At 42.9% G+C, this 24,679-nt stretch overlaps 1 protein-coding gene across 1 annotated transcript; it reads right to left on the bottom strand.

Annotated features, from left to right (window-relative positions):
- Positions 1-358: 358 nt before the first annotated feature.
- LOC128753952 (multidrug resistance-associated protein 1-like) lies at positions 359-24,365 on the bottom strand. The gene is made up of 31 exons (XM_053856195.1): positions 23,973-24,365; positions 22,113-22,289; positions 21,915-22,040; positions 17,114-17,251; positions 14,638-14,760; positions 12,464-12,525; positions 12,217-12,348; positions 11,308-11,514; positions 9,907-10,084; positions 9,581-9,742; positions 8,784-8,876; positions 8,076-8,279; positions 7,199-7,345; positions 6,996-7,083; positions 6,507-6,576; positions 6,314-6,440; positions 6,077-6,253; positions 5,843-6,010; positions 5,581-5,764; positions 5,384-5,468; positions 5,188-5,305; positions 4,921-5,128; positions 4,548-4,858; positions 4,188-4,387; positions 3,621-3,747; positions 3,433-3,534; positions 3,178-3,324; positions 2,955-3,113; positions 2,674-2,840; positions 2,403-2,597; positions 359-1,594 (listed from the first exon to the last, which is right to left on the bottom strand). The coding sequence occupies exons 1-31, from the start codon at positions 24,012-24,014 to the stop codon at positions 1,486-1,488; spliced, it is 4,533 nt and encodes a 1,510-aa protein (XP_053712170.1). The 5' UTR covers positions 24,015-24,365; the 3' UTR covers positions 359-1,485.
- Between the last annotated feature and the right edge of the window lie 314 nt (positions 24,366-24,679).

Below are 24,679 nucleotides of genomic sequence, written 5' to 3'. Positions count from 1 at the left end.
TAAAACTGTATTGAATTGAAATTGGTGGAGAAACACCAGTGTTGTTCTGCAAAAAAAAAAAAAAATAAATTAAAGAATAAACTATTATTCCATAGAAAAGAACATAGAAAAATAAATAAATTCAGTATAGAAATATGCGACATAAGGATTAATATCAAAAGAATGAATAACATCTTCCACTTCAAATGTTATTTAAAGGTTTTTGGAATGTGGGAATCGAATGTTGGAATATTGTCAAGCTGTTTAAAACTCAGGTTTAACATTATTATCACTATCATTATCATCATTATCCTGAAGCCAATTTATTTGAAGAAAAAACAGAGGCCATGTTTATTTAAATACATTTTATTGTCCAGCATTTATGTATAGACCGAGAACATGGAAAAGTAAACGCACAGTGAAACTTAAACAGGCTTGTTATAAAAAGTATAAATACAGTCCTCATACATATAAGAGCACTTTATACATTTGGCATGTCACATAAATAACCTATTTCTTTCTTTGATAAATTGTCTAAACCAGTAAGACAAAAGAATAAAGAGGAGTAAAGCTCATTATATAATGGTTCATTCAAGAGTGAGGGTGGAAGGGGAATTGGCAGTTTGCAGTGTTGGTACAAAGCAATAATGTTTTCCCTTATTTTTGTAGGTTCAATTTGTATTGTTTATATGGCCTGTATAGTGTGGTGGCGACAAGCGGACAATCCCAGATATGTCACTATTGTTTTCATGAGGCAAGCCCGTCATTCATGGTGGTTTTTATAGCACCGGTTCCAGGTTAAATCTGACCAGCAGGGTTTCTATCAGCATTCTTCAATGTTTACTTTGACAGAAATAAACAAAAGCCCCAACATAGTTGGCCGTTTTGTAAACGTCTTGGCTCGCTTCAATGTTATTTCTCTGACATACAAAAAAAGGTTCAATTTTGAAAACCTCATTTCCTCCTATGCCTGCCAGGGTGAACCTTGTGAAGGTTACTGTGTCAAAGCATTTATCGTCCCACTTTCTGGAACAACAGAAACATTAAAAAGAAATCTCAGTCAGTCTGCAAGTTCGCCTCTTTTTAAGATAATATATGAGGCGGAAATATATTACAGGTAAACATCGACATGAAAGCCTGAGACAAGATCATTCAATTCATTTGCATTTACAAAATTGCATATATGACCCATTCAAAAAGAGAATGAAAATGATGCTGCGGCTGAGAAAGTATTATTCCAGCCCCTGAACAGTACTTATCAAAAAGATGCATAGTTTGAAGAATCCATGGCTGCTTCCCTTTAGATGTTCATGGCTTAACAAAAGTCTTTTCCAGATTGCGGGCAGCATCCATGGGGGCTTTTACGACGGACAAGCACCGCTGCACCTCTTCCTTAGCGTCCAGGACGTTGCCAACATCGAGTGGCATTTTCAGCTGCCGCTGTTTAGTGAGCAGCACCACGAGGGCTGCATTTGTCCACCAGTGTTCCAGCTCTGTCATGTGGATCTAGACCAGACCCGCCTCACGACACATTCTGTAGAACTGTCCCCGCTGTGCAATGAGGTTGGCTGGAGAGTCCATCTCTGAAATGTGGCCCCTGTCCATGACAATCACTCTGGAAGACAGCAAGAGGACAAACAGATTTGTTTGTGTTGTGTTTGTCAAAAGCTTAACTGGAGCAGAGCCAGAGCAGGTCTTTGACACTCAAGACTCTTGATCTTAATTCAGAGTGAGAGTCTTTGTCTGTTACATACTCCAAATACAAGAGCAATTTAATCATCTCAAAACGTATTAAATAATAAATAAAAATGCACCCGAATATGTAAGACAGTCTAACACCCCATTATTAATTGATTTTTTTAAATTTAGATTTTGAAGTGTATTATCTTTATCAACCTCAACTGATAGAAAAGTTCTGACCTTCTTAATTTGAGATCAAATGTCTGAAACTTTTACGGTTTGGTTCAGCTGACATTTCAAAGGTCAATGAAAGTGTTACGACATGAGAGCAGAATACTTTCTGGCCAGGAAAATGCCAGCGACCCACGTAACGCTCCCTATACGTACGAAAATGTTCAAACTCTTTTTCAAACAATGTTACCATCACTGATCACATACTTCAGTGCATTCTATATGTTGGTGTTGCTGTTCACCATTATATCCACCAGGGGGAGCAGCCCACAGTCAAAAGATTATGACAAAGACAAACTCCAAAACAAACATGGTGACTGTGGAAGAAGTATTCTTAATGGGCCTCCTGCACAAAAGAGGAGGTAATGTAGAAGGAGGCGGTGGTTGGAGGCTGGAGGATGGAGAATATCCGCCATTGTTATGATGTCTTCGTGTCTCATTAACATTCACAACATTCATCAAAACACACGTCATTCTCCACACCAGGATCCAGACTTGCTCCACTTCAGTACCTGGTGTAGTCCATGATGGTGTTCAGCCGATGAGCGATGGTGAGGACGGTGCAGTCGTCAAACTGAGTGCGAATCGTCGACTGGATGAGCGTGTCAGTCTCCAGGTCCACAGCGGCCGTGGCCTCGTCCAGAACCAGGATTTTGGTCTTCCTCAGCAGGGCTCGTGCGAGGCAGACGAGCTGTCGCTGACCCAGACTGTGCAGAGCGTTCATGTGTATTTACATCATAAATACTTAGATTGAATTTGGCTACTGAGGAGGTTAAAACCTACCTGAGATTTTCTCCCCCTTCTGAGCACTCATGGTTGAGTTTGTCTGGCAGATTTGAGACAAATGCTTTAAGGTGCGCCAGCTCCAGTGAACTCCACACCTCTTCATCTGTGTACGAGTCAAACGGGTCGAGATTCATGCGGAGCGATCCAGAGAAAAGCACAGGATCCTGAGCGGGGGGGGGAAACAGACGCGATTAAGTTTGGATGACTTTCTGGCTACGAGCTCTGGAGTGCTTCACATGAGAAAACCCAGTCGGCTCCCTGGCATTCCACCGCCATACCTGAGGAATGATGGTAATGCGTGATCGCAGGTCGTGCAGGCCAATGTCAGCAATGTTGACGCCGTCTATGAAGATCTTCCCCTTCGCTGCTTCCAAGATTCTGAAAATCCCCAGGGCAAGTGAGGACTTACCGGCTCCAGTCCGTCCTACGATGCCCACCTGGGAGTGATTTGAAGAGCTTAGGAGACAGAAATATCGAAAGAGGACAGACGAGGCAACTCACCTTTTCTCTTTGGTGGATATTCAAGGTTATTCCTTTCAGTGCCAACTCAAGGCCTTTTCGGTACTGCAGTCCGTAGTCATGGAATTCAATGGTTCCTGTCTGAGGCCATGCCTGAGGGAGGGAGCTGCCCTCTATGTTCCAACTAGCCTGCGGCCCAAAGTTTTATTTTTGTTAAACAGCATCATTGCTTTCACAGTCTGCTCGAAGTGTCTTAAACACACCAATTTTAGATCAGATAATGTGCACTATGCTGACCTCTTTGGCAGTGTCTGCGTACTCGTTCACTCTTTCTACAGAAACAATGTTGTTCTCCACGTCAGTCCAGGATCTCACGATCCAACTCAGGATTCCAGTGACCTGAGAAACCACACACAGCCTCAGTTCATTTCCTCTTTCATAATTGTAAATTCACTACCCCCGTGTGAACGCGTGTGTGGGCGAACCTGGAGGGAGTGCGAAACGGCCAGGCCCACGATGCCTGGGCTCAGAGTGTCTCTCCCCATCACAGACAGAATAGCAGCGGCCAGCACCACGCCGTTGCCCACAAACTCCAGATTGACAGCGAGCCACCTGCGGAGAGGAAACCTCATCAGCTGATGGAATCATTTTGCCTTAAACCTTTCCCAAAAACATCATGTTCACTGGCTAATAAATTAACACCATAGAATACCTGCATAAAATGACACTGTCTATTTATTTTAGAATTAGTTTTATTTAACAATACTTGCCATGAGTTTTATTATTCTTTGTTTTATTTATTTAGCTTTTACTTGAGTATCATTCATATCTCTCTCTCCCTCTCTCTCTCTCTCTCTCTCTCTCTCTCTCTCTCTCTCCCTCTCTCTCTCTCTCTCTCTCTCTCTCTCTCTCTATATATATATATATATATATATATATATATATATAAGAAAAAGCTAAATAACTTAAACTAAGAATTTTTGTAAACTATATTATCAATATGAAAACTTTATTGATTTATTTATTCATTCATTTTTTGGGGATCAACTCACCGAGTGGCAACAAATCGAGGGAAGTAAGAGGTCTGGTTGAAGTCCACCCTTTCGTTGGCCTGCAGGATGAACCTGGACTGATCCCCAAACGCCCGGATGACGCTGGCGCCCTGGACCGTCTCGTTGAAGTGGGTGTAGATGGGCGAGCGGCTGACTGCTTCCAGCCGCCGCAGCTGACAGGATGTGGCGACGTAGAAACTCTGCGGGCAACGGTGGAAAGTCAAATACCGGGCAGGCGTTCAGGGGTTTCCCATAATTCATCCAGCAAGTGTGGAAGAAAAGTGAATCGAAATTGTCAGGATTGGTTTTGGAACTGTAGAGCGTTTCATGAATAACTAGCAGGTGTGGAGGGTGCCGTACCTGGACGAAGGCATAGAGGAAAGTGAGTGGCAGGATGATCACTATAGCGAAAGGTGTGGCCATAAGCACGATAATGCAGACTTCCATGAGTTTAAAGACGTAGCTCAACATCATCTTCAATCCCTCGGGCACCATACAGTCAATGGCATCGATCTCTTTGGCAAATCGGTTGAGGAGATTGCCGCTGGGGGTGCATTCGAAGAAAGACATTGGGGAACGCAGGACGTTGATCAGCAGGTCCATGTGAAGGTGCCGCGAGGCGATGATGCCGCAGACAGAAATGGCGACGGTGGTGCCGAATATTGCGACGCCTGACAGAAGAGGACATGAGTGAACAAGAGTGTTGAGTGGGCACATTGTGAATGGAACAAACCTTGCACACAACCGAGGGCCCCAAACACTGAGAGCTTCAGGTCGGTATCAATCTGGGTGCCGTTGACAATCGGGTCGTCAGCCCACATGCTGAGCCAGTAGTTGTAGGCCAGGGAGGCCCCTTGCTGGAAGGCGTAGAGGAAGACGATGGGGATGATCGTGGCCAAGCCAATGGTTTTGAAGTACTTTGTGTACATCTCCAACCGCACCTGAAGACAGAGACACGTCAGAGGACTGAACTTGTTTCCATCGGTGCTTAAGCTCTTACTCTTCCAGTACGAGCTTTGTCTGCTTCAGTGAGTTTGCCCAGCTCCTCTGGGACCTGCTCCGGCTCAGCTTCAGTCACGGGCTCCATGTTCTGAAGGTTTGTATTTGTGGTGTCCCCGCTAACAGGAATAAGAAGGGGTTACAGAGGTACGGGGAGATGTTTAACAGATGTTGCACGTGCGAATCAGCGTACGTACCCAATCAGTTGCTCCTGTGACAAGTCCCTGGAGAACGGCATGAAGTCGACCATGCTGAGGCGAGCGTTGGACCTTCTGGAACCAGCTGCAGGAAAAGACAAATTTAGTGGGCTCGGCAGTTGGATGAGAATTCCCTCACTGTTCCATTTGAGGTAAGGAAACTTGGGTGATGTGTGTGTGTCTGTCTGTGTTCTCACCTCTCTGTATGGCGCTCTCTTTCCTGTCTGTGCTGGCGAACGTGTGGATGAATTCAGCGAAAGCTCCCTGGTGGCTGAGCAGCTCCTGATAGGACCCGCTTTCGGTGATTTCACCGTTCACCAGAACCAGGATGAGATCAGCTTGCGGCAGGAAGCTCATTCCATGTGTCACAAGAATGCGGGTCTGTGCGGTGAGAAAACAACTTCCTTTAGGTCAAGATAACTTGAGATGAGGTCTTCATTCTTATCACATTTGCTTTACCTTGTCTTTCAGAACTCCCTTGGGTCCGATCACCTTGTCAAAGATGTGCTGGCCAACATGAGCATCTACGGCAGAAAGTGGATCATCCAGGAGGTAAACATCTGCTCTCCTGTAAACCGCTCTGGCCAGACTGACTCGTTGTTTTTGTCCACCTGAGAGGTTCAAGCCCTGCAGAGGTTCAGACACATGCATAAGTCAGCATTCCAAATTGAAATCCAGCTTTTGATTCCATACCTTCTCTCCAATCTCCGTCGCATCTCCAGCAGGAAGGATGTCCAGGTCCGGCAGCAGAGCGCAGGCCTCCAGCACTCTCTGGTACCACGTCTTCATCTTTTCTCGGCCAAACATAATGTTGTCTTGGACTGTGGCGTTCTGAATCCAGGCTTGCTGAGGCACATACGCAACTGAACCCTGTTGGAAGAAAAAGAGTTATTTCTATTCTGCAAATGAACAGTAAGGCGACAGCCTTACCTTAACAGAGACCTGGCCACTCCTCTTCTCTGTTTCTCCAAGCATAGCTGACAGCAGGGAGGACTTTCCACAGCCCACGTGTCCCACCACAGCCACCAAGGAGCCACGTGGCACATGCACATTGATTCTGTAAAGAAAAAAAAGAAGAGTAAATCTACCTCATTGATTCAGATTCTTATAACTTCTGTTATACCTTTTCAGACAAGGAGGTCCCTCCGCAGACCAGCTGAAGGTTCCGTTGTCCATCACAACATCATCTCCATCTACTCACGAAGAGAATGAAGACATGCAGACAATGAGAATACAAAATAGTTCAACAAAACAGAAGACAAAAATCTGCATGGTGGTCCGCCTTAAGAGCTTTAAATTACATACTGCTTCTTTTCGTCATCTGTCAAGCGATGTGGTGACAGATTGCACCCAACATTTTTCTATGAATCATAACTCTTATTTCATGCTGGAATTTACATTGACCCACAAAATGGGAAAACCCTGCAATTTGCAGTCTACCAGGAAGCCAGCGAAGCGGAAAGAGCAGTGACCCACACAGGACTGTGGCCCTACACAGACGTATCGTAAACAACCAAATAATGTGGCGCTGTTTTCTTGATAATGACAACCTATGATTTCCAGTGCAATACTTATACACGTTCATTCATTCACTTATGGGAGGGAATCATACCAGAACTCAATGGAGCCTTTGAGACGTTGTCCACTTTTAGTTCATCGGAACACAGGTACTTCCCCAGACGCCTCAGCGACACCACGGCCTGAAACACAACCAGCGGTTCACACCGAATCCATCCACCACGTAAATCCAACATGTAGACCACAAGAATGGTAAAATTATTTCTATAAAAGTTTAATAAATATTGCTTTATGTACCTGCATGGTCGTGCTGATGGCAAAAGGAAGTTGACTTAGTGGAGTCTTCAGGATGTTGATCAGCGCCATGGAGACAAAAACCTTCTGAGCATCGAGGACATTTCTGTTGTCAAGTGTTACGTACACTCCAAACATGGCGAAGGCGATCTGCACAAATGAAATCATTTTTATTGACCTCCAAATCTGGATTAAATGGAGTCATTTTAAGCAATGCTTTCCAAGCCACAGCTCAACAAAGGTACCAAAGGAACCTCGGCAAAAGCGCAATTGTGGACAATATGAAAAAATATTTCTGATTAATTATTTTAAATAATTATTATGAATTTATCACAATCTCTTTATTTATCACAGACTTTTATTTGAGTTTGGAGAATTTGTTGACAAATCCTTAACATTATTTTCCTCAGCTTCATTACAACAACGATTATTTATCTCTTCACATTTTGGAGCGCATTTATTTGGTTCTGCATTTAGTTTTTAGCCTTTTAAAGACTTTTAAACCACAAACTTTGATGATCTACGCGTGTCAATAAAGTTTTGAAGTGCGTTGTCACGTTAGCCGCTAGCTCTGTTAGCTTTGTGGTGCAGACAGTCGCAGGACTGACAAGGAACACGCCATCATTCTGTGGTGAAGGTGTGTGGTGAAGTTAGAGGCACATCAGGATTAAAAACAACTCGAAGTTGCGCATTTAACCAGCATCTTCGCTTTGAGTGTGTGGCAAGAGGAGCGCTGCTGTGACTGACGGACGAGTCAACGCATCAGCATAGATCTATAGTGTATAGAAAGAATGTGACTGAATCCATGCTTCTACTCTACTGATTCAGCTCTTAGTGAACTGAGTATTTTGCAATTTTAAATTTATTTATTTGAACCTACCAGGAAAGAAGAGGAGTTGAATGAGGCGATTGAGATGGAATACAGTATCTGAGACTTCTTCAAGGCCTTCAGTTCCTTTTCTCTGTATCCCAACACCTGCTCCAGAAAGGCCTTCTCCCAGGCGTAGAACTTCAAGATCTTGATTCCATTCAGAATCTCATTCATCAGTCTTATTCTGCCATCCATGAATTTCATCTGGACCTCCTGCAGCCCAAACAGAAGTTTATATATTCAGTTATTCAAGCAAGAACTAAGCAGGTCACGGCAGAGAGACAATAATCAAAACAAGGGAAAGACAGAAGTTATTGTGAGCAAGTAGTAGTTTTCGTCCACAACATGGAAACTTTTTTAATTGCAAAGGAATTTATTGCTTGTTTTGTTTATGCAACTTTAGCACAGAGGAAAGAGCGTCGTGCCAGGAATGTGGTCACTGCCAAATAGTTTAATTCAATTGCCATCCAAATTTATGGAAGCGTCTGTTGCGCTTCCAGAGAAATTAAAATGATGTCTACAAACTGCCACGCCTCTTCGTGCAATTGTTTTCAAGAGACATTCAGTGCAGACTTCAAAGGGGCAAGAGAGAATGTGACGTCCAGGCCAGACACCCACGCAGAACTTTGGCCGCCATCTCAAGCAGCTGCTGCTTCTTTGGCGGAACATTACACAGAAGTTGGAGCTACTGCAGGAAAAGAGTGTCACGGTGTCTACCTGCAGCTTGCTTCTCTTCTTTGCTATCAGTCCATTCAGGGGGAATATGAGGATGACGGTCGCAATACCAGCAAGCGCAGATGGTCCAAGATGCTGTATAATAAAGACAAAAGAAAGAGTCAGTGCTGTTAGAACAGCGAGAGCAGTCTCTATCTCGACCGACCGCAGGGACACCAGAGATAAAGTCTTGGTGAGGCAGGGCTAGAGACTAGGAGGAGTCAGGGTCCTGTGGTTTTTGTGCCCATTATAGATCATGTAGTTCATCTTTAGCAAGCAATGGCCATTTAGGTTATTCGAATGCGAATGGATGCACGAGCTGAAGAGGAGATGAAGGACTGCATTCATCTTATGTCCTTTTTAGAATTATTTTAGATCTCCTTATTCACTTCTATGACTTCAGGTCTCATGAAAAAAAGAAAAATGAAGAAAAGTGGGCTCTAGCAAAAGGTCTGGTTCCCTAGTGGTCGATCTACGCAAGTGTGGGCCAGGTACAAGCATGTCCGTAAGTAAGGTAGCATGCTCAAGAAGGTGACAGCTCTTCAAGTAAAAACGGAGATGTGACTTTCTGATGTTCATTTGGGCAATGGGGATTGACGGAAACCCTAGCATTATGACTTATGAACATCGACTTAAAACAATGAAGCAAGCAAACAAAAACAATCTTCACCTAAATTGTTTAGGTAAAGTAAAACAAAAAAAAACATTTTTCTATGCCAGTGGGAAAGTAAATAAATGGCCAGTGCAAATGATATCGTAGGATTTTTAGCACAACAAACTTGAGTGAGACTGATGTGTACCTGCCAGAGGAAGAACAGACAGAGTGCAATTTCAATGGGAGCCAGCCAGACAGCGTTGAAGTACACCACAAAATCCATGAGCTTCTGAGTGTCGGCCGAAACCAGGTTGACAATTTCGCCAACAGTGCAAGTTCTTCTGGCTGAACTGTTTATCACCAGCGACTGGAATGAAGAGGACAGTTTAGCCACACAGTGCCTGGCAAGGATTTGACCTAGTCATTTATTTCAAAAACAGTGTGCTAAACTGGACCAAGAAAAGTTTATTCCTGTAATTTATTGTGTCTGGTGGTTAAAGGTTTCACGTCTGTGGATGCACTTTTACCCACCTTCCTATAAACCAAGCCCATAACAGCTGTTTTCACCCGCATTCCCACTGTGAAGCAAGTGTACATGTACTGATGGTTGAAGAGCGACTGGAGGCACGACAGCAGGAACATGAGAGTGGCGTAGAAGTAGCCTTTCCACAGTGGAGCATCCTCATCCTTCATGAAACCCAGAAGCAGACTGCGGACACAGAAATAGAAAAACTTAATTGGACTCTGTGACACAAATTCTGCCTTTGTTTACCAGCTGTTTTCAGTGAAATGGTAAAGACCAGGCCAAAACAAGAGAGGTTTGGATTTCCTTGTCAACACAGTTTTTATTGTTTATATTCAATGTTATGATTTAACTTTCATTGTTTGCCTTAAACCAGAGACCTTGAGCTTCTCTGCGACCACACAAAGCAGCTTGTGCTGCAGAGCCTGGCTCTATTTGCGGCCAGCCGGGCCTCAGACTTGGCCGGCGGCATCCTTCGAGTGGTTCACCCATTTTTGCATGTCGCCTTTCAGCACTTTGTTAACCCTTTTACAGCAGTGCACGTCCGTTTTTTCTAACTGCACGACCATAATTAACACTCTGACTGATTCAGTGCCACACATTACCAACAACAACATTCCTGTCTGGAGAGTGCAGGCCAAGAACCCATTTAAGGAAGGTCAGCGGCTGGTTCTTTGCTAGGTCGCCTAGTCGGGCGACATGGAGAATGTTTAGTCCAATAGACAGGTGTAGCTGCTTAAGATGTTGCATCTAAGAATCTTCTGGAGGGTAGGGGGCGCACCTGAGAACCTCACATTACTGACACACCAGGTCAGACCTTTGCTTACGTTCAAGAGGCCCATGTGACATCAGAGTGAAATTGATCAATTTCTTTATTTATTTTTTAATTATTCTCAACCTTTTTAGTTCTAAATGTCTTTTAGAACTTACAACTTTTTATTTACAATATTTTGTTTGCTTGCAATTACCCACATCTTTTATAAGATGTACATAATGCATAAATGTTTAGTTAAATTGTATTGTTCAAAACCTTTTAACCAATTAAAATATTTGCATTTCTTGTTGCTTAAAAAAAAACACCACTGAAAAATAAATCTCATAATAATAATAAAAAAAACTAGTAATTTTTATGCTATAATTACATCTCTCTGTATTTTTATTATTATTCTCAGCATTATTTTATATTTTTCAAGTTGTCCCATCATATTTCCTTCTGTTTGATTTTAATTTTAATTTTTGTCATGGTACATAAAATGGACCCTAAGGACATTTAGGGACTCCTCTGCACAAGACTGCTTATGTTGCAGTTTCACACTGATATTAAATTGTCCATCAAGGTGCAAATCATAAATAATTCAAATCCGGCTGTAATTCTGTCATCAGAAACTGAAGTTGGGGCACTCTCTTACCTAAGAACCTGTGGAATGGCAAACATGAAGGCATCGTGGAATATGATGCACATGGTTCCAGTTAGGAAATATGGACCAAATTTGCGTGCCAGAGTGCGGAGCAGGATAAAGCCCGAGCTCTGCTCCTTCTGCAGCTTCCTCAGTAGCTGAGCCTGATCCGGCAGTCGGCTTCCCAGCGCGGCGCCCGACACCAGCGCCTTCTCCTGCCTGCCAGAGGGAGAGAACGCACATGGTTACAGTCATGACCTCTGCGCTGGAGAATGTGCCAACATGACGCTGGCAACCTTGAAGTCTTTAATCTGAGGCAGGCTCTTAAATGTTTTCACTCATGCCATCACATTGTGAACCAGCAGCCTATTAAGCATTATTACCTCACGTTGTTACAAGAATATACAAAGGCCTTCAAAGGAGCAGTAAAACGTGCTCTTTTAAATCCTTGACATTTTCAGTAGAGAGAATAGCAGCACATTTACATGAGGCTGAATTGAAACACGAGGACACTACAGTTCCACAACATGGCTGTGAAAGCAAGACGATTCCTCGAGTTAGCGGGAGCAGTGCAGCTGACGGCTGGACTGTGTTATGATAACGGTCCGTGTGAGCCAGAAGAAACATGAAACACAACATGTGCATGACCTGCACATGGCTGAACCGGTCCAAAAAAAAAAAAAAACACAAAGAGTTACTCTTCTCTATTGGAGGCAGATTGGACTAAACCTGTACAAACAATGGCACATAAAACTACTCAACCATGCTCCAATCTCCAATATTAGGAAACTCATAGTTACATTTGCTATACCTGCTTCTTGAACTCAGAAGGCACTTTGTTACTTTATGGCAAGTCAAGATTTTGCACACAATTTTGTAAGGTAATTCCTGCTTATATAAGTACAAATCATAGTGTCTCACTTTTGAAGTTTGGCGCACTCAGTGGTCCAGTCCTCATGAAGTTCAGATATGATCTTGTGGGAGGTGTCCTCTTCTCGCAGCGTCCACAGGTCCTCTGCCTCCAGAGGGGTACGATAGCCTTTCACAACTAGCCTGTGAAGGAAGGAGATTCAATAAAATCAACCCAGTAGTGGCACATTAGATGGTAAACAAGCAGAGAGCGCTGCTCAGGGGGAATGAGATGAGATGTGTGGTTAAAGCATCTTACCCAGTAAACCACCAGAAGAGGATCTTGGACAGAAAGGAGGCGTCTTTTACGGGACATGGATTCTGAAACAGATCGAAAACACGAATGATGGTCGTTTTCATGATGACTGCCAAGATCACTGAGGGGTTTGGAAGCTTCAGATATTTGTTGGAATTGAGTGGTTAATAAATCTTTCCAGGCTTGTTTAAGGGTTTTCACTGAAGCAAGCACGATACTAGGAGGAGGATGTATTTTGTGAACAAATAGCTGAAGAGTCCAGACACTTCGAGTCACCAGTTAGCATGAACCAAATCCCGATTTTCGGTACACTATCAGGTCCACTTCCTCCAAATGTAAATGTTGTGCAAATATGTGCAAAAACATTCAGTTGATGTGTCAGAATTGACTGGAAACTGGACTAAGTTACGATAATGACTGAGCGTTAACTAGTTAGCAGCCTCATGTTAAGAAGCCAGTACAAGAACCAGGCAGCTTTGAGTACTTTACTGGCATCTGAACGAGCAGCTAATGTACTGATTTTTGGATCCCTATTGAACAAATGAGTATGTTTCTGTTAACTAAAATTATGATTGGAAATACAATGGCACCTCAGTTCTTGACCACAATCCGTTTGTTCGATTGTTTGAAATCTGAATGGATTTTTCCCATTACAATGAATGGAAAAAGAACTAATGCGTTCCAAGCCTTAAAATAGTCTTTTGTAGGAGTGAATGTAGAGTGTCTGCTGCAGGTGCGCTGTTCCTCTATGTGTGTGGCCGCTGCATGTGGGAGGGGTTGCCGAGTGAGTGACGTCTCTCCAGAAGTGAAGAGGTGCCCGGTGCGTGTCCAGCTCTGAATGTGCGCTTCTGTGCAGTTTGGCTGTGACAAAGTCATAAACCAAGTCACGCTCTGTCCCAGACTCGCCTCATCCCTGTCCCAGCTCCAGCCCACAACAGGACATCAAACCCTGGAGTGAGCTCCAGCCTCGGAGCTAACGGGTCACGTCTGCATAAAGAGGCTGCGTTATACACAATAACTGTGCTTTTTTGGGGTGAGTTCGAGTTCTGGATTTTCGTTCGAAATCCAAAGCAAAAAAATCTTGAATTTTTTGTTTGAACTCTGATTTGTTCAAAGTCCGGGACGTTCAAAAACTGAGGTACCACTGTATGTATATTAGAAAATATCCTCTTTACACATCCTCTCTGCCGTGACTGGTCAGGAAGTAGGTTTTAACCTTTCAGATGCGAAAGGACTTTATAAAGCAATATGGATCATCATCGTGATGAGGGACTTACTGCATCATAGAAGAGAGGACTTGAACGTTTGAGGCATCAAATAATTTGAATTTGGAGGATTTGGAGAGTAGGTGCTCTTTCAATAGCTGCTATTATTTGTAACCCCTCAGAATAAAACCATGCAACCTTATTCATTACTAAATTAAGCTTTTTAAAGTCAACATCACACCCACTCCAGCAAACACAGCTACTGAAGTTAACAAACGTTACGACACAGTCTGGTGATTCTCTCTCCAGGAAGCTTCAACTCCTACAGGACGGAATAAATAGAGTTCAGTGTTCACGCCGGGTCAAGATGTTTTTGAGGTTCAGTGTAGATGGCGTAAATGTGTCATGAGAAAGTCCCAGCCAGCAGAAGGGCAAACACAAAGTCAGTCTTGTTACGTGACGGCATGTCGTCCGTCCGTCCGTCCTGCCGCCCCCTCACCGACTATTTGCTCTCTTCATAACCAGCTCTCATCCTTTACTTCCCCTCTTCCTGTGAGTAACTGCGACCAAAGCGTGGGGTGAAGCGGAGGAAGACACACCACGGATGGGTGTGTTGACCACGACCGGCTTCTGTGGCTTTCATGATCAGGCCAAGAATCTGTTTGGAACTTTACCAGCGCTGAAAACTTGCATCGCACCTCAGGCTGAAGTGAGGCAGCTCATTTCCGTTTTCACTGCTACATGCTACTAAAATCATTCTTTTCACAAAGCATTTTTACATCTCTATGTGACACGGACGTGAGTGAGACATGCTCATACATCACATGCAGTCAGGGAAAAGTTTCATAGAGAGCGAGTGGGAAAAATGAATGACATCATTTCCTCCAAAAGGGGAACGTGTCCAGCATAAGAAGCTAAAAATAATAACATGCGTTTGAGTCCGCTTTACTTCACGCATGTCTCTCTGCCTACCTTTTCCAATACTGTTTTCCCTTCAGGAGGCTGGTCAGCAAAACAGCACAAGAAGAGCTGCGCCAGTTGGAGGGAGAAGTAGGAGAAGAAGGCCAGATATCGGACGAGGTCGGAGGCGATTCCCTAATGTGAGAGAGAAATGAAAGAGTCAACGATATTGAATACAGAGGGCTCAAAAAATGTTTACTTTTCATTGACATCAATGACTGTTGTGAACATTGTGTTTCCCTCCACTTTACATGGCAATGAAAACAGCAGTTATTTGAGCAAAAATGTCACAGCTTTATGGAGTTAGGGAAGGGATCTCTGAAAAGAAATGAGATAGTTCTAAACATATTCACGGTATTTTGTGGTTGCCTCTCCTCCTCCTACATGGTTCTACTAATCACACAACATCCTGTGGTGTTTATTTATCTTCACTGTGCACAGTTTCAGAAACCACATGAAGTCTTTTATGATGCTTTTCCCATACCTAAACATTGTGTCGGGGAGGAAATGGTTCAAACACTTACATCGCAGACACAATAAAGTGTATTTTTAACACAGACTAAGGAGCTTTTATTAGAAATGAAACAGTTAAATGTCACTCCAAACAGGGTGATAGTGGTTTTTCCAAACTTAAACTTTTACTTTCAATCCAGCCGTAATATGAACTGCTGACGCTCTCTGGCACAATGAGAGTATTTTACAGTCGACATACACAAACTGTGGGGTTTTGGCACCCCCATTGTTTACTGCTGGATCAGGGCCACTCACACAAGCCGCCTGTTGTGCAGCAGTATGGAGAGTCACCGCCATGGTCAACAGTAAAACAATTTTCCCTGAAAAGAGTGCTGCTGTGGCCAGAGAGTTGATACAAAAAAAGGCCCAAATGTGTCCAGCCACACTGGAGGAAAAAAAAAAAAGGTCAGGATGGTCGGCAAGTGGGTGGGAAATATGTAGGTCACGCGGCTAAGAATGGCAGAAGGACTACAAACATGAACTCTGTCAACCTGAGCTGTCAACACTGTGTTGCCAAAGGGACCAACCATGCCTTTAAATATTTTGGGGAACTGTCCACCGGATATGTTTGTGAGCGCCTGGAGAAAACTGCTGAGAATGGCAGTTGTTTTCATCCTGTTTCGTCACAGTGCTGATCATTACGCAGAATATGAGTGCAGAACATGCTGCAAAGACACAAAACATAACAAAATAATACGAAATAAATCGAAAATTAATTTCAAAGATTCAGCAGAATTTGAGAGACGCCCACTGTACTCTGACTCTCTGACATAGGACTGGGCTGTAAGAACGATATCAATTAAATTAAAAGGATTCGTGGCGCCTACTAGTGAATAATAATAATAATAATAATAATAATAATAATAATAATAATAATAATAATAAAAATAATAATAATAATAGCTTGGATTTTATATATTTATACAGCACTTTTCAAAGTCACCCAAAGTACTTTACAGACACTATTGTTATTCATACCTCAGTTACACCGGTGGCAATGGTGGTAATTACATTATCATTACTCATCTTAAGTACAATGGCCTTTAAACTGTGTGATACGGTTTGAAAGTATGTTAATAAAGCAGAACTGACTTTAAAAAGTGGAAGTTTCCCAGCTGTTACTTCAATTTGATTTTGTTGCATATCCAATGGTTCCATCTTCTTCAACTTTTCTATTGTGTCCAAACCATCTTCACATGTCTCTCCAATTCACTCAAATCCTTTCCAGTCGCTCCCTTCATCCACAACACTTCTATTTTGGCTTCTTGTTTTCTTGTCTTTTTTGTAACTTTTGTAAGCCGCAGTAAAAAGATGAAACAACAATCGCAGTCAACAAGCGCTGCCTGTGCATCACTTGTGTCCCCCTGCACGTGAGTCCCCATTATATGTGCTCAGATTTCCATCTGGCTGTGTTTATAGCAGTGTAGGCTCATAAACACCAGACTGACGCTCCTCTGGTCTGACCCTTTGCTGCTGTGTCCCACCAGCGTTTATCCCAGGGTTGTCATTATTCTCCCCCAGGCAGTGCGGGAATGTCACACTGAGAATGATAAAAGAGAAATATGGATGCATGTGCCTGTGTTTTTATAGAAATGCAAATGTAGCTGCCCCAGGGGCGCGTGCACCTAAATAGACTCTGACTCCATTCAACAATGATTGCAGTGTCTGACAGGAGGTACAGGAAGAGAAACACATGCCGGCTCGACCAGAATTGGCAGGGTCACCCCTCACACTTGGTTAACTTTAGTTTACTTGGTTAAAATTGGGGGGTTCAATAGAAGGGCTTTGCTGACATGGGGTAAATGTCACGCTGTGCCTCTGGCGCTGGTGTCTAGACGATGGGCGGCTGAGGACTTGATAAATCCAACTGGTTCACAAAAAAAAAAAAAAAATATATATATATATATATATATATATATATATATATATATATATATTTCGTGATATAGCTATAGCTATATGCATATATACATACCTCATCCAAGGCCAGCTGGATCTTTGCTCTGAGAGGAACCAGGGAGCAAACCAGTGCCAACACCCAGAACAAGAAGAGGAATATGGAAGAACGGCAGCCTCTTATTCTCTCCAGCTGGATAATGCACAAGGTCAGAATCTGGAAGGGGAACAGACGGAAAGAGACTTCAAACATCCACATATCTGCTGACTGATAGTGGCCCAAAAGAAATGGACCGTGACTTCAGAGCATCACAGCTTTTAATGGATTTATCTGGACCCTGTTAAATCTGTCACACCCGTCTCATCCTTTTCTCTCTTGATTGAGGCATGTCCAGCATTATAATCGCAGGCTTGGCGGATATCTCATGAAATATTTGCAGCCTCTGCACACCAAAGAACTTTGCGCAACAGCTTGGTACAATAGTGGCGCTGTGAGAAATCACACGTGGTTCCTAAACCACCACAGGAAAAGAGGGAGCAGACAGCCAAAACTCCAGTTGGAAACAATGCTGTTGCTGAAAAGCGTCTTGCGCAAGAGCGAGTTTTGGCCGAGAAACATCTGAATTGGCAAATTGGTATTAAAGACCTACGAGCAGATGCTAGGCTAAGTCAGACCAGGGCAAAGTGTGGCCACTTGTGGCCCTTTAGTCTGAATTTGCACAGCCTTCAATGAAGTTTCTCTGCCATTTCCCAAGGCTTTTAAGGCTTTTTATGAAATAAACATGTATATGAAATACATTATACAGTATGTAGTAAGAAATGTGTTTTAATAAACATATTTCATTCATAAAAATAAAATATTATTGAGAATTATTATTATTATTATTGAGACAAATTGAGAAAGTTTAAATAAAATGTACACAAAAACTATTTTATTTAAGAAAAAAAAATCCTAATATAACTACAGTGGCCTCTATTATTTTATTATTGTTCTTATTATTGTTCCTGCTATCTTCTGGTTGGATCCTCACAGGCTCAGTCCATCATTTGATGCAAGGGTAAACAACATGCTGCCAAGTGTCGTAGTATTTTTCTGGGACCAAATTCTGTTATGGCATCTTAAATTGACTGTTTTCAGTCCAAAACAACTAGCCCCCGAAATGAAAGTCTTATTAATGCTTCTCTGGCGCTTTGTTCCTTGTTTCTTCTTCAAGTATGATGTTGTCTGCTGTGCACGGAGCAGATTCAAGTGTGGTCTCTTTATTTGACCATTACGTTTCCAGGCAAACAAGCCACAAGATCCGTAATTAACGTGAACGCATTCCAACTTTGAACCAGAGAGAAAACACTGTTTGGTTGCTCATTCACTGTTGAGCAGAAACTCTGTAACTGGATAATCCAATCGTAATGTGAGCTGACTAAGGGATCCTGACAAATGCTTAGCTACAGGTAAAGGCTACATACTAAAGGTTCACTGGAGATGTGATGAGGAAAAGACCACGCAACAGTGACTGTCTTCCATCTGTCTTTTTTCCCCAGTTTCATGGAACATTTTTTTTGTTCTACTGTTACTACTGTAATGTTACATACATTCATAAGTCAACTTTATAACTGTCTCGTAACTCCAGCAAAACAGTGAAAGCAATTTTAGAGCCTTTAAAACTCTGTCAAAACCCTTAAACATTAGAAAGAACAGAACTTGGATTCAAATGTTTTCACCCAAGGGTTCATACACAACTTGATCCAGCCCAATGTCGCGGAGCCAACAGAGGTTTAAAGACTGGGAATTCCCAAGCCACTGCAGCAGATGTCATCAAGTTGGCTACTGCTTATAAAAAATGACATAAGTGTGGTTTGCAGTGACTCGCTGTGCATTGTTGCCAAATCCAAATCTTTAATGATACCTTCAAAGAAAACCACATTATGTTAGGACCTCTGTCAACAGAGGGCAGCTCTGGCTGAGTGAGTTATCAGGATGTTCAAGTGGCACACAAAGAACCTCATTATCGAGAACAGAACCGCTCTTTTGCTAACCAGTGAAAACACACAAATCTGATGCGTGGCTCCTGGCGGTCTGAAGTCTTTACAGTAAGGTTAAATATGCAGATGTAAAAGGGTGAAACAAACGTAATGTAAAAATGCTTTTTTTTAGGGAATACACAATTAATTTTGAGGGAAAAAAATTTGTGCCGAAAATGACACAAATATTGATAAATGGATATTGCAAAAAATAAAAATAAAAAATCTCAATCAAATATATGGTGAGATCGTGATGTGTGTTGTGTATTTTCCATACAGCTGTGTTGTCCAGTTCCCACCAAAGATCATGAACACAAACAAGCTGTGTGCTCAGTTTGTCAGCTGAGAGCAGTTTTCCTTGGATGAAATTAGCGTTGTACTCCTGACCTAGACTTTGAGGGCCCAAGATCGAGTTGACCAAGGCCAAGCTGAATACATACTACAGAGGCAAAGGTCTCAGAGCGCTATATAGACACACAAGAGCATGTGACGAAATTCAGAAAATAAGAAGAGACCTAAGAATTTCACCCACCACATGTTTGGAGTGTGAAGAAAATTATATCACTGCAATAAGTGCTTCACTTGGACGGCATCAGATCAGGGTTTGAACGGGACATGAGGCGCGAGGAATGAACTTACAGACGTGTTACGTAACTCTTGTTTCAGTTGCTGAATGTGAAGGCTGTATCGACCACATCCAAGCCTCAGCAGAAGTAAAGGAAACGTAAAAAGTAACTGCCACAATGACTCATCTGATTGTGGTAAATGATCAGCGCGTCTGTTAGTGGGTGGAACTGCACTCAATCCCTGTGTCTGAAATCAAAAAAGTTACCGTGTAATTACTTGGGAGATCAGCAGCGTAGAAGGAAGGTTTTCTGTCTGGATTTCTACTTTACTTTATTGGTGACCACAGTGAGCCTGTGGGCTGCAAGGGTCACGTAAACTGTTACCATACGTTGATTTGCGATAAAGAGCCGTCAGAACACAGTGTTCTCTTCCATCTGCCCTTGTGCACGTGAGTAACTCTTCAGGGTGGGACTCTATACATGCTGCATTCTCCTTCAATACAAGTTTAAGCTTACTAAAGAGAACAAAAGAGTGAATCAGCATGTGAGAAGTCAGACCACAGAGGAATGCCCATCATATCATGTTATTATTTAGTTATTACTTAGTTATTATTATTATTATTATTAATTATTTATATATATATATAAAACTAAGTAATATATATAACTAAGTAATAACTAATATATTTAGTTATTACTTAGTTATATATAATTATAAATATACATATATATATATATATACCTTTCTTTTTTTTTTCACAGGAGAGCGACAATAGCTTGACTTAACTTTAGTATTGATGCTAAATCTGTATCTCTTTTCCATATGGTCGCCTGCTGTGTAAGCTGACATCCTCAATATACGTTATCATACAATATATACAAGAGACCTCTCAGTTTACTTTCACCCAAACACGTGCTTGTGTTTACTCAGCAGTCTGAAAAAAAAAACCACAGGTGGGTTTGCCTGTCTGACTTTTTAGGGCGCTGAAGAGAGGAAGCTTTGTGAGCAAAGCAACAGACATCGACGTCCAACTCTTTCTGCTGCAAAGAACAGCATTGTACCGACGACTCTTACTCAAGATAACAAACAGGTTCACATGTTCTACCCGACATGTGGGATGCAGACTATTTGTGCCTCCTGCAAATGAGTGGGAGCCATGTCCTGAATGACCCCGAATGGCTCTTTCAGTCAACAAAGCCTTGAAAACATTATGATTGCAGACCATCCCCTTTCCTCTCTAAATAGTGCACCTCATACGCCACCCTGGTGAGGGTGAGGCTGGGGAGGTAGAGGAGTTTATTTGAGGACAAAAACCAAGTAACATTGAAACAGATTAAAGACTCGCTGGGCTTGTATAAATACATAGAGGTCTCTCCACGCTTTGGGTCTAAACATTCAAACTGCTTGGTCGCTGACTAGTCACAGAGTTCTGCCATGGTCTCATTGTCAAACTCGCTAACATATCTTTGATGTATTTTCATGTCAAATCTTACAACCAACTGACTTTTCCAGTTGAGTCTGCGCCGGTTCACCCACATCAAATGGTGCCAGCACTTGAAACCCGGGCACTCTGATGTTCCATTGGCATAGCGTTAACAGAGAACTGTGATATTTGTTTTGCTTGCAAGACTTTAAATCCATCATTGCATCTTTGAGATGTCTGCCCACTCTTCCATGCGCTATACCTTCAAGTGTTTGCACAAGAGCATGGCAGCTGGAAGGTGTAAAGACTCCCTAAACGTCTGTCACCGCGGCTACAGTGAAGTGTTACCCCCAGTTCCACCCACAGAAGTGCATCAAACAAGTGACTGACAAGTCGTTTACAAGTTTGGTCGCCTGATATTTCCCACTAATACTGTAGAAATCAAATGAGACATTGATAAAATATGCAAAAACTTTTACAGCAGAAAAAGCTACATTTCTTTCTTTCTTTCTTCTTCCCTTTTGCAACTGAGAATATCTGTCTGCTCCTTGCATTGCCACTGTTAGACGAAAGAATATATCATTATTAGTTGATAAAAAGAACACAATAAAAAGAAAACTGCAAATAATTAGTTCATAACTGGTTAATATGTCGGCTCCAAGGAAAAGTGTTCCCTAAAATTTATATCAGAGGGACAGCTTTTATAGATAAGTTCGGATGATGGGAAGAGGTGGAAGCTACAAGCTAAAGTTGAATTAGGAACCATTGTGCTCCAAGGCCGAGACCCTGTTCGTCCTTCAAGCTATCAAGAAACTTCAGAGAGAGAATAAAGAACAGTAACAGAATGTTTACAAAAGCTTCTGCTACTCACCACGGTCAAGCTGCGGATGATGGGGCTGAGAAGGAAGACCATGTGCTGATGGATTTCATGGCTTCGCTCCAACAGAATATAGAAGAACTCAACAAAACCGAAAGAGGCCAGCAGGAACCCCAGCACCTAGTCAGAGCAGCAATACATTGTCATATTTACAGCGTGATCATTTTGAAATCTGCCACGGTGAAGTCCCACCATCTTGGAGGTGCAGAGGCCCGACATCTGAATGCGACCCTGGTCATGGTAGTAAAGGTGAAGGCAGTAAAATGGAGCCAGCAGCCAGAGGTAAACACATGGGACCCACACCAATACTGTGTTCTGGAAACACTGCGTCAGGTCAGGGTTAGCTGTGTACCAGGTCCGGTTCCAGTCCTGTAATAAAGTAAAGGTGCAGGAGGGCAGATGTTTACTGAGCTGGCTGGTGGTGATGGCACAGAGTCCAGACGTGGTGCAGGTTTGTTTCATTCTTCAAGCCAGTGTGGAGGGAAACCACAGCAAAAAAAAAAAAACTATCCCACTTGGAAGGAGCCTGCTTGATTAAATATGCTGAGTCAGCCTTCAGCAAACTGCAGTGGCTAGGAGCGGCGGTGAGATGAATAATCCCCTATAAATTGGCCATATTTGTCAGTTAAAAAATACATAAAAATGAGCTCGGTGCACTTGTTTACCACCCAGTCTGCCCTAATGAGGGGCAGGGTGTCTGGCTTTAACAAGACTGCCTGGCGGTGTCGCCACAGGAAGTGGTTTGAGGCTTCTCGGTGGCGGCGCAGTCTGACTCCAATATGGATGGACGGTTATGTAACCGCCCGGTTAGCCAACTGCAGCAGGTAAAAATGTGTTCGATGCGCAATAAGAAGTACCCGAGTCCAGACTTAGTCACAGAGAGTGAGCCTGAATCACGGACTGTCTGCGAAGCAGAAAAAAAGTTTTCACCCACAGACCTTTTAAACACGTCTCGCGGAGTTATGCAACGAGAAAGTTGACATTTGAAGTGACCAACATGAGTGAGTAAGTGGGATGCTACTTTCACAGTCTCTTCTGACTTCTGTGGTCGGTGGCTGGAGGATGAACGAAGCACTTTGTTGTACCACATCCAACTGCCCAACAGAAATGTGCTCAGTACTTATCTTATTTCTCACCTGTAGCTGAAGTGGCAACAGTCAGCCAAATCCATCGCACATTAAGTTGCCTGTATCGCCACTGTATTCTCCCAATCTGACTACAAACTACTGGTGATCGCTAAGATAACATGAATGATGAACGCACGCCACGTGAGGGAGAAGAAAACAGTTCAAATTGAGCAAGAAGCATGACTCACTCATTAGGAATTTTCAGTTTGACCCCCTTTTTTTTTTTAAAGGCAGGATGCTCTCCTTCAAGAGAAAAACAAAACCCAATGAGGTCGTGACGCCGGTTCAATTCCTCCTCCGACAAATCTCATTTCACGCAGAGTTAATTTGTGCTCTGATTGATTATTGAGCGTTACGTGAAGCGAAGTCAGAAATAATGAGAGAGGGAAACGTTTGTGTGTCGCTCCTTGACTTTCATTTTCTCAACAATGTCTTATTCTACATTTCAAGGCCAGCAAGGAGCAAAACAGTCATAATCAAAAGCAGAGTGGGGAAGCGAGGGCTGGCTCACTCAAGTTTGGACTGAATTCATAGACATATTACCAGCTGGATGTCAGCCATGTGTCATTTTACAAGTCAGAAAATAATAAAAAGCAGTAACTCTGCGGGGTTATGTGCTACATCAGGGTGGTTTTTTTTCGATGCACTTATATACCTGCAGGCTGCAAAGTGAGAAGGTCAGCATGTGCTAAGTGCTGCCACAAAACGTCCTAGTGAAATACAACTCAGCCTCCTCCACTCTCCACTTTAGCTGTCAAAATCAGTCTGTTCAGTTTCTCAAACTGCTTGCTAATAAACACAAGATAAGAGCAATTGACTGCCATGCCTGTAATTATGCTGTTATTAGCTCAGATGCACGACAGTTACTCCAGGATTTTGTTGACAACATATAGATTCCAGGTGAAGCACCAGAGCTCAAACTCACCCACAGAGGGTCCAGGCCACTGAGTCTGCAAAAGGCATCCATCCACTCGCTCGCTCCTTCCTCTCTGATGCTCTACTTGTTTGGTCGTGCTCCTCCACTCAAGCACGAGCGCATGTGCGTTTATGTGCGGGGGGCTGAAAGTGACTGAGGGGATTGAGAACTTCCTCTGGAGCGCAGAGTTCTTGGGTTTCACCTGGTAGTGTCTGTCTGTCTAGGTTGAAGGATGAGTGTTTATTGGGGAGTCCTTTAAGTGATTCTCCCTGAGCTTTAACAAAGCATCCCGCTCTGACGGAAAGTTTCTCTTCAGACTGCTGCTGCTGCTGCCGCTCCTGCTCTCCTGAGATCCTGGGTCTTTCTGGCTCTCGCTCGATCTGCTCGCTGTTTATGAGTGTGTCTCCTTGTCGGGTGGGTGGAAATATTTCTCTCTCTCTCACTCTCTCTCACTCACTCACACCCCTCTCTTCTCGCCCACATCTGTTAGATTTTGATCACTACAACTAGTCTCTTCAATGGGATGACAGTCCAAAACACACTCCTCCTACTTTCACTTCTCCACCGTCACCGCCGTACTGATCCCTTAACAGTCTGAAGGCTGGGGTGCGAACTAAAACAAGTTAGGCTGAGTTGTACCCTGAGTCGTTTAGATTTAAACAGAGGTTTTTTTCAAGGCTTCAAACTTGGTGAATACGTCCTTTACTTCACATCTG

This window comes from Synchiropus splendidus, chromosome 2 (genome assembly GCF_027744825.2).
Source record: "Synchiropus splendidus isolate RoL2022-P1 chromosome 2, RoL_Sspl_1.0, whole genome shotgun sequence".
NCBI classification, from domain to species: Eukaryota; Metazoa; Chordata; class Actinopteri; order Syngnathiformes; family Callionymidae; genus Synchiropus; species Synchiropus splendidus.
This window is presented reverse-complemented; position numbering and strand designations above follow the sequence as displayed.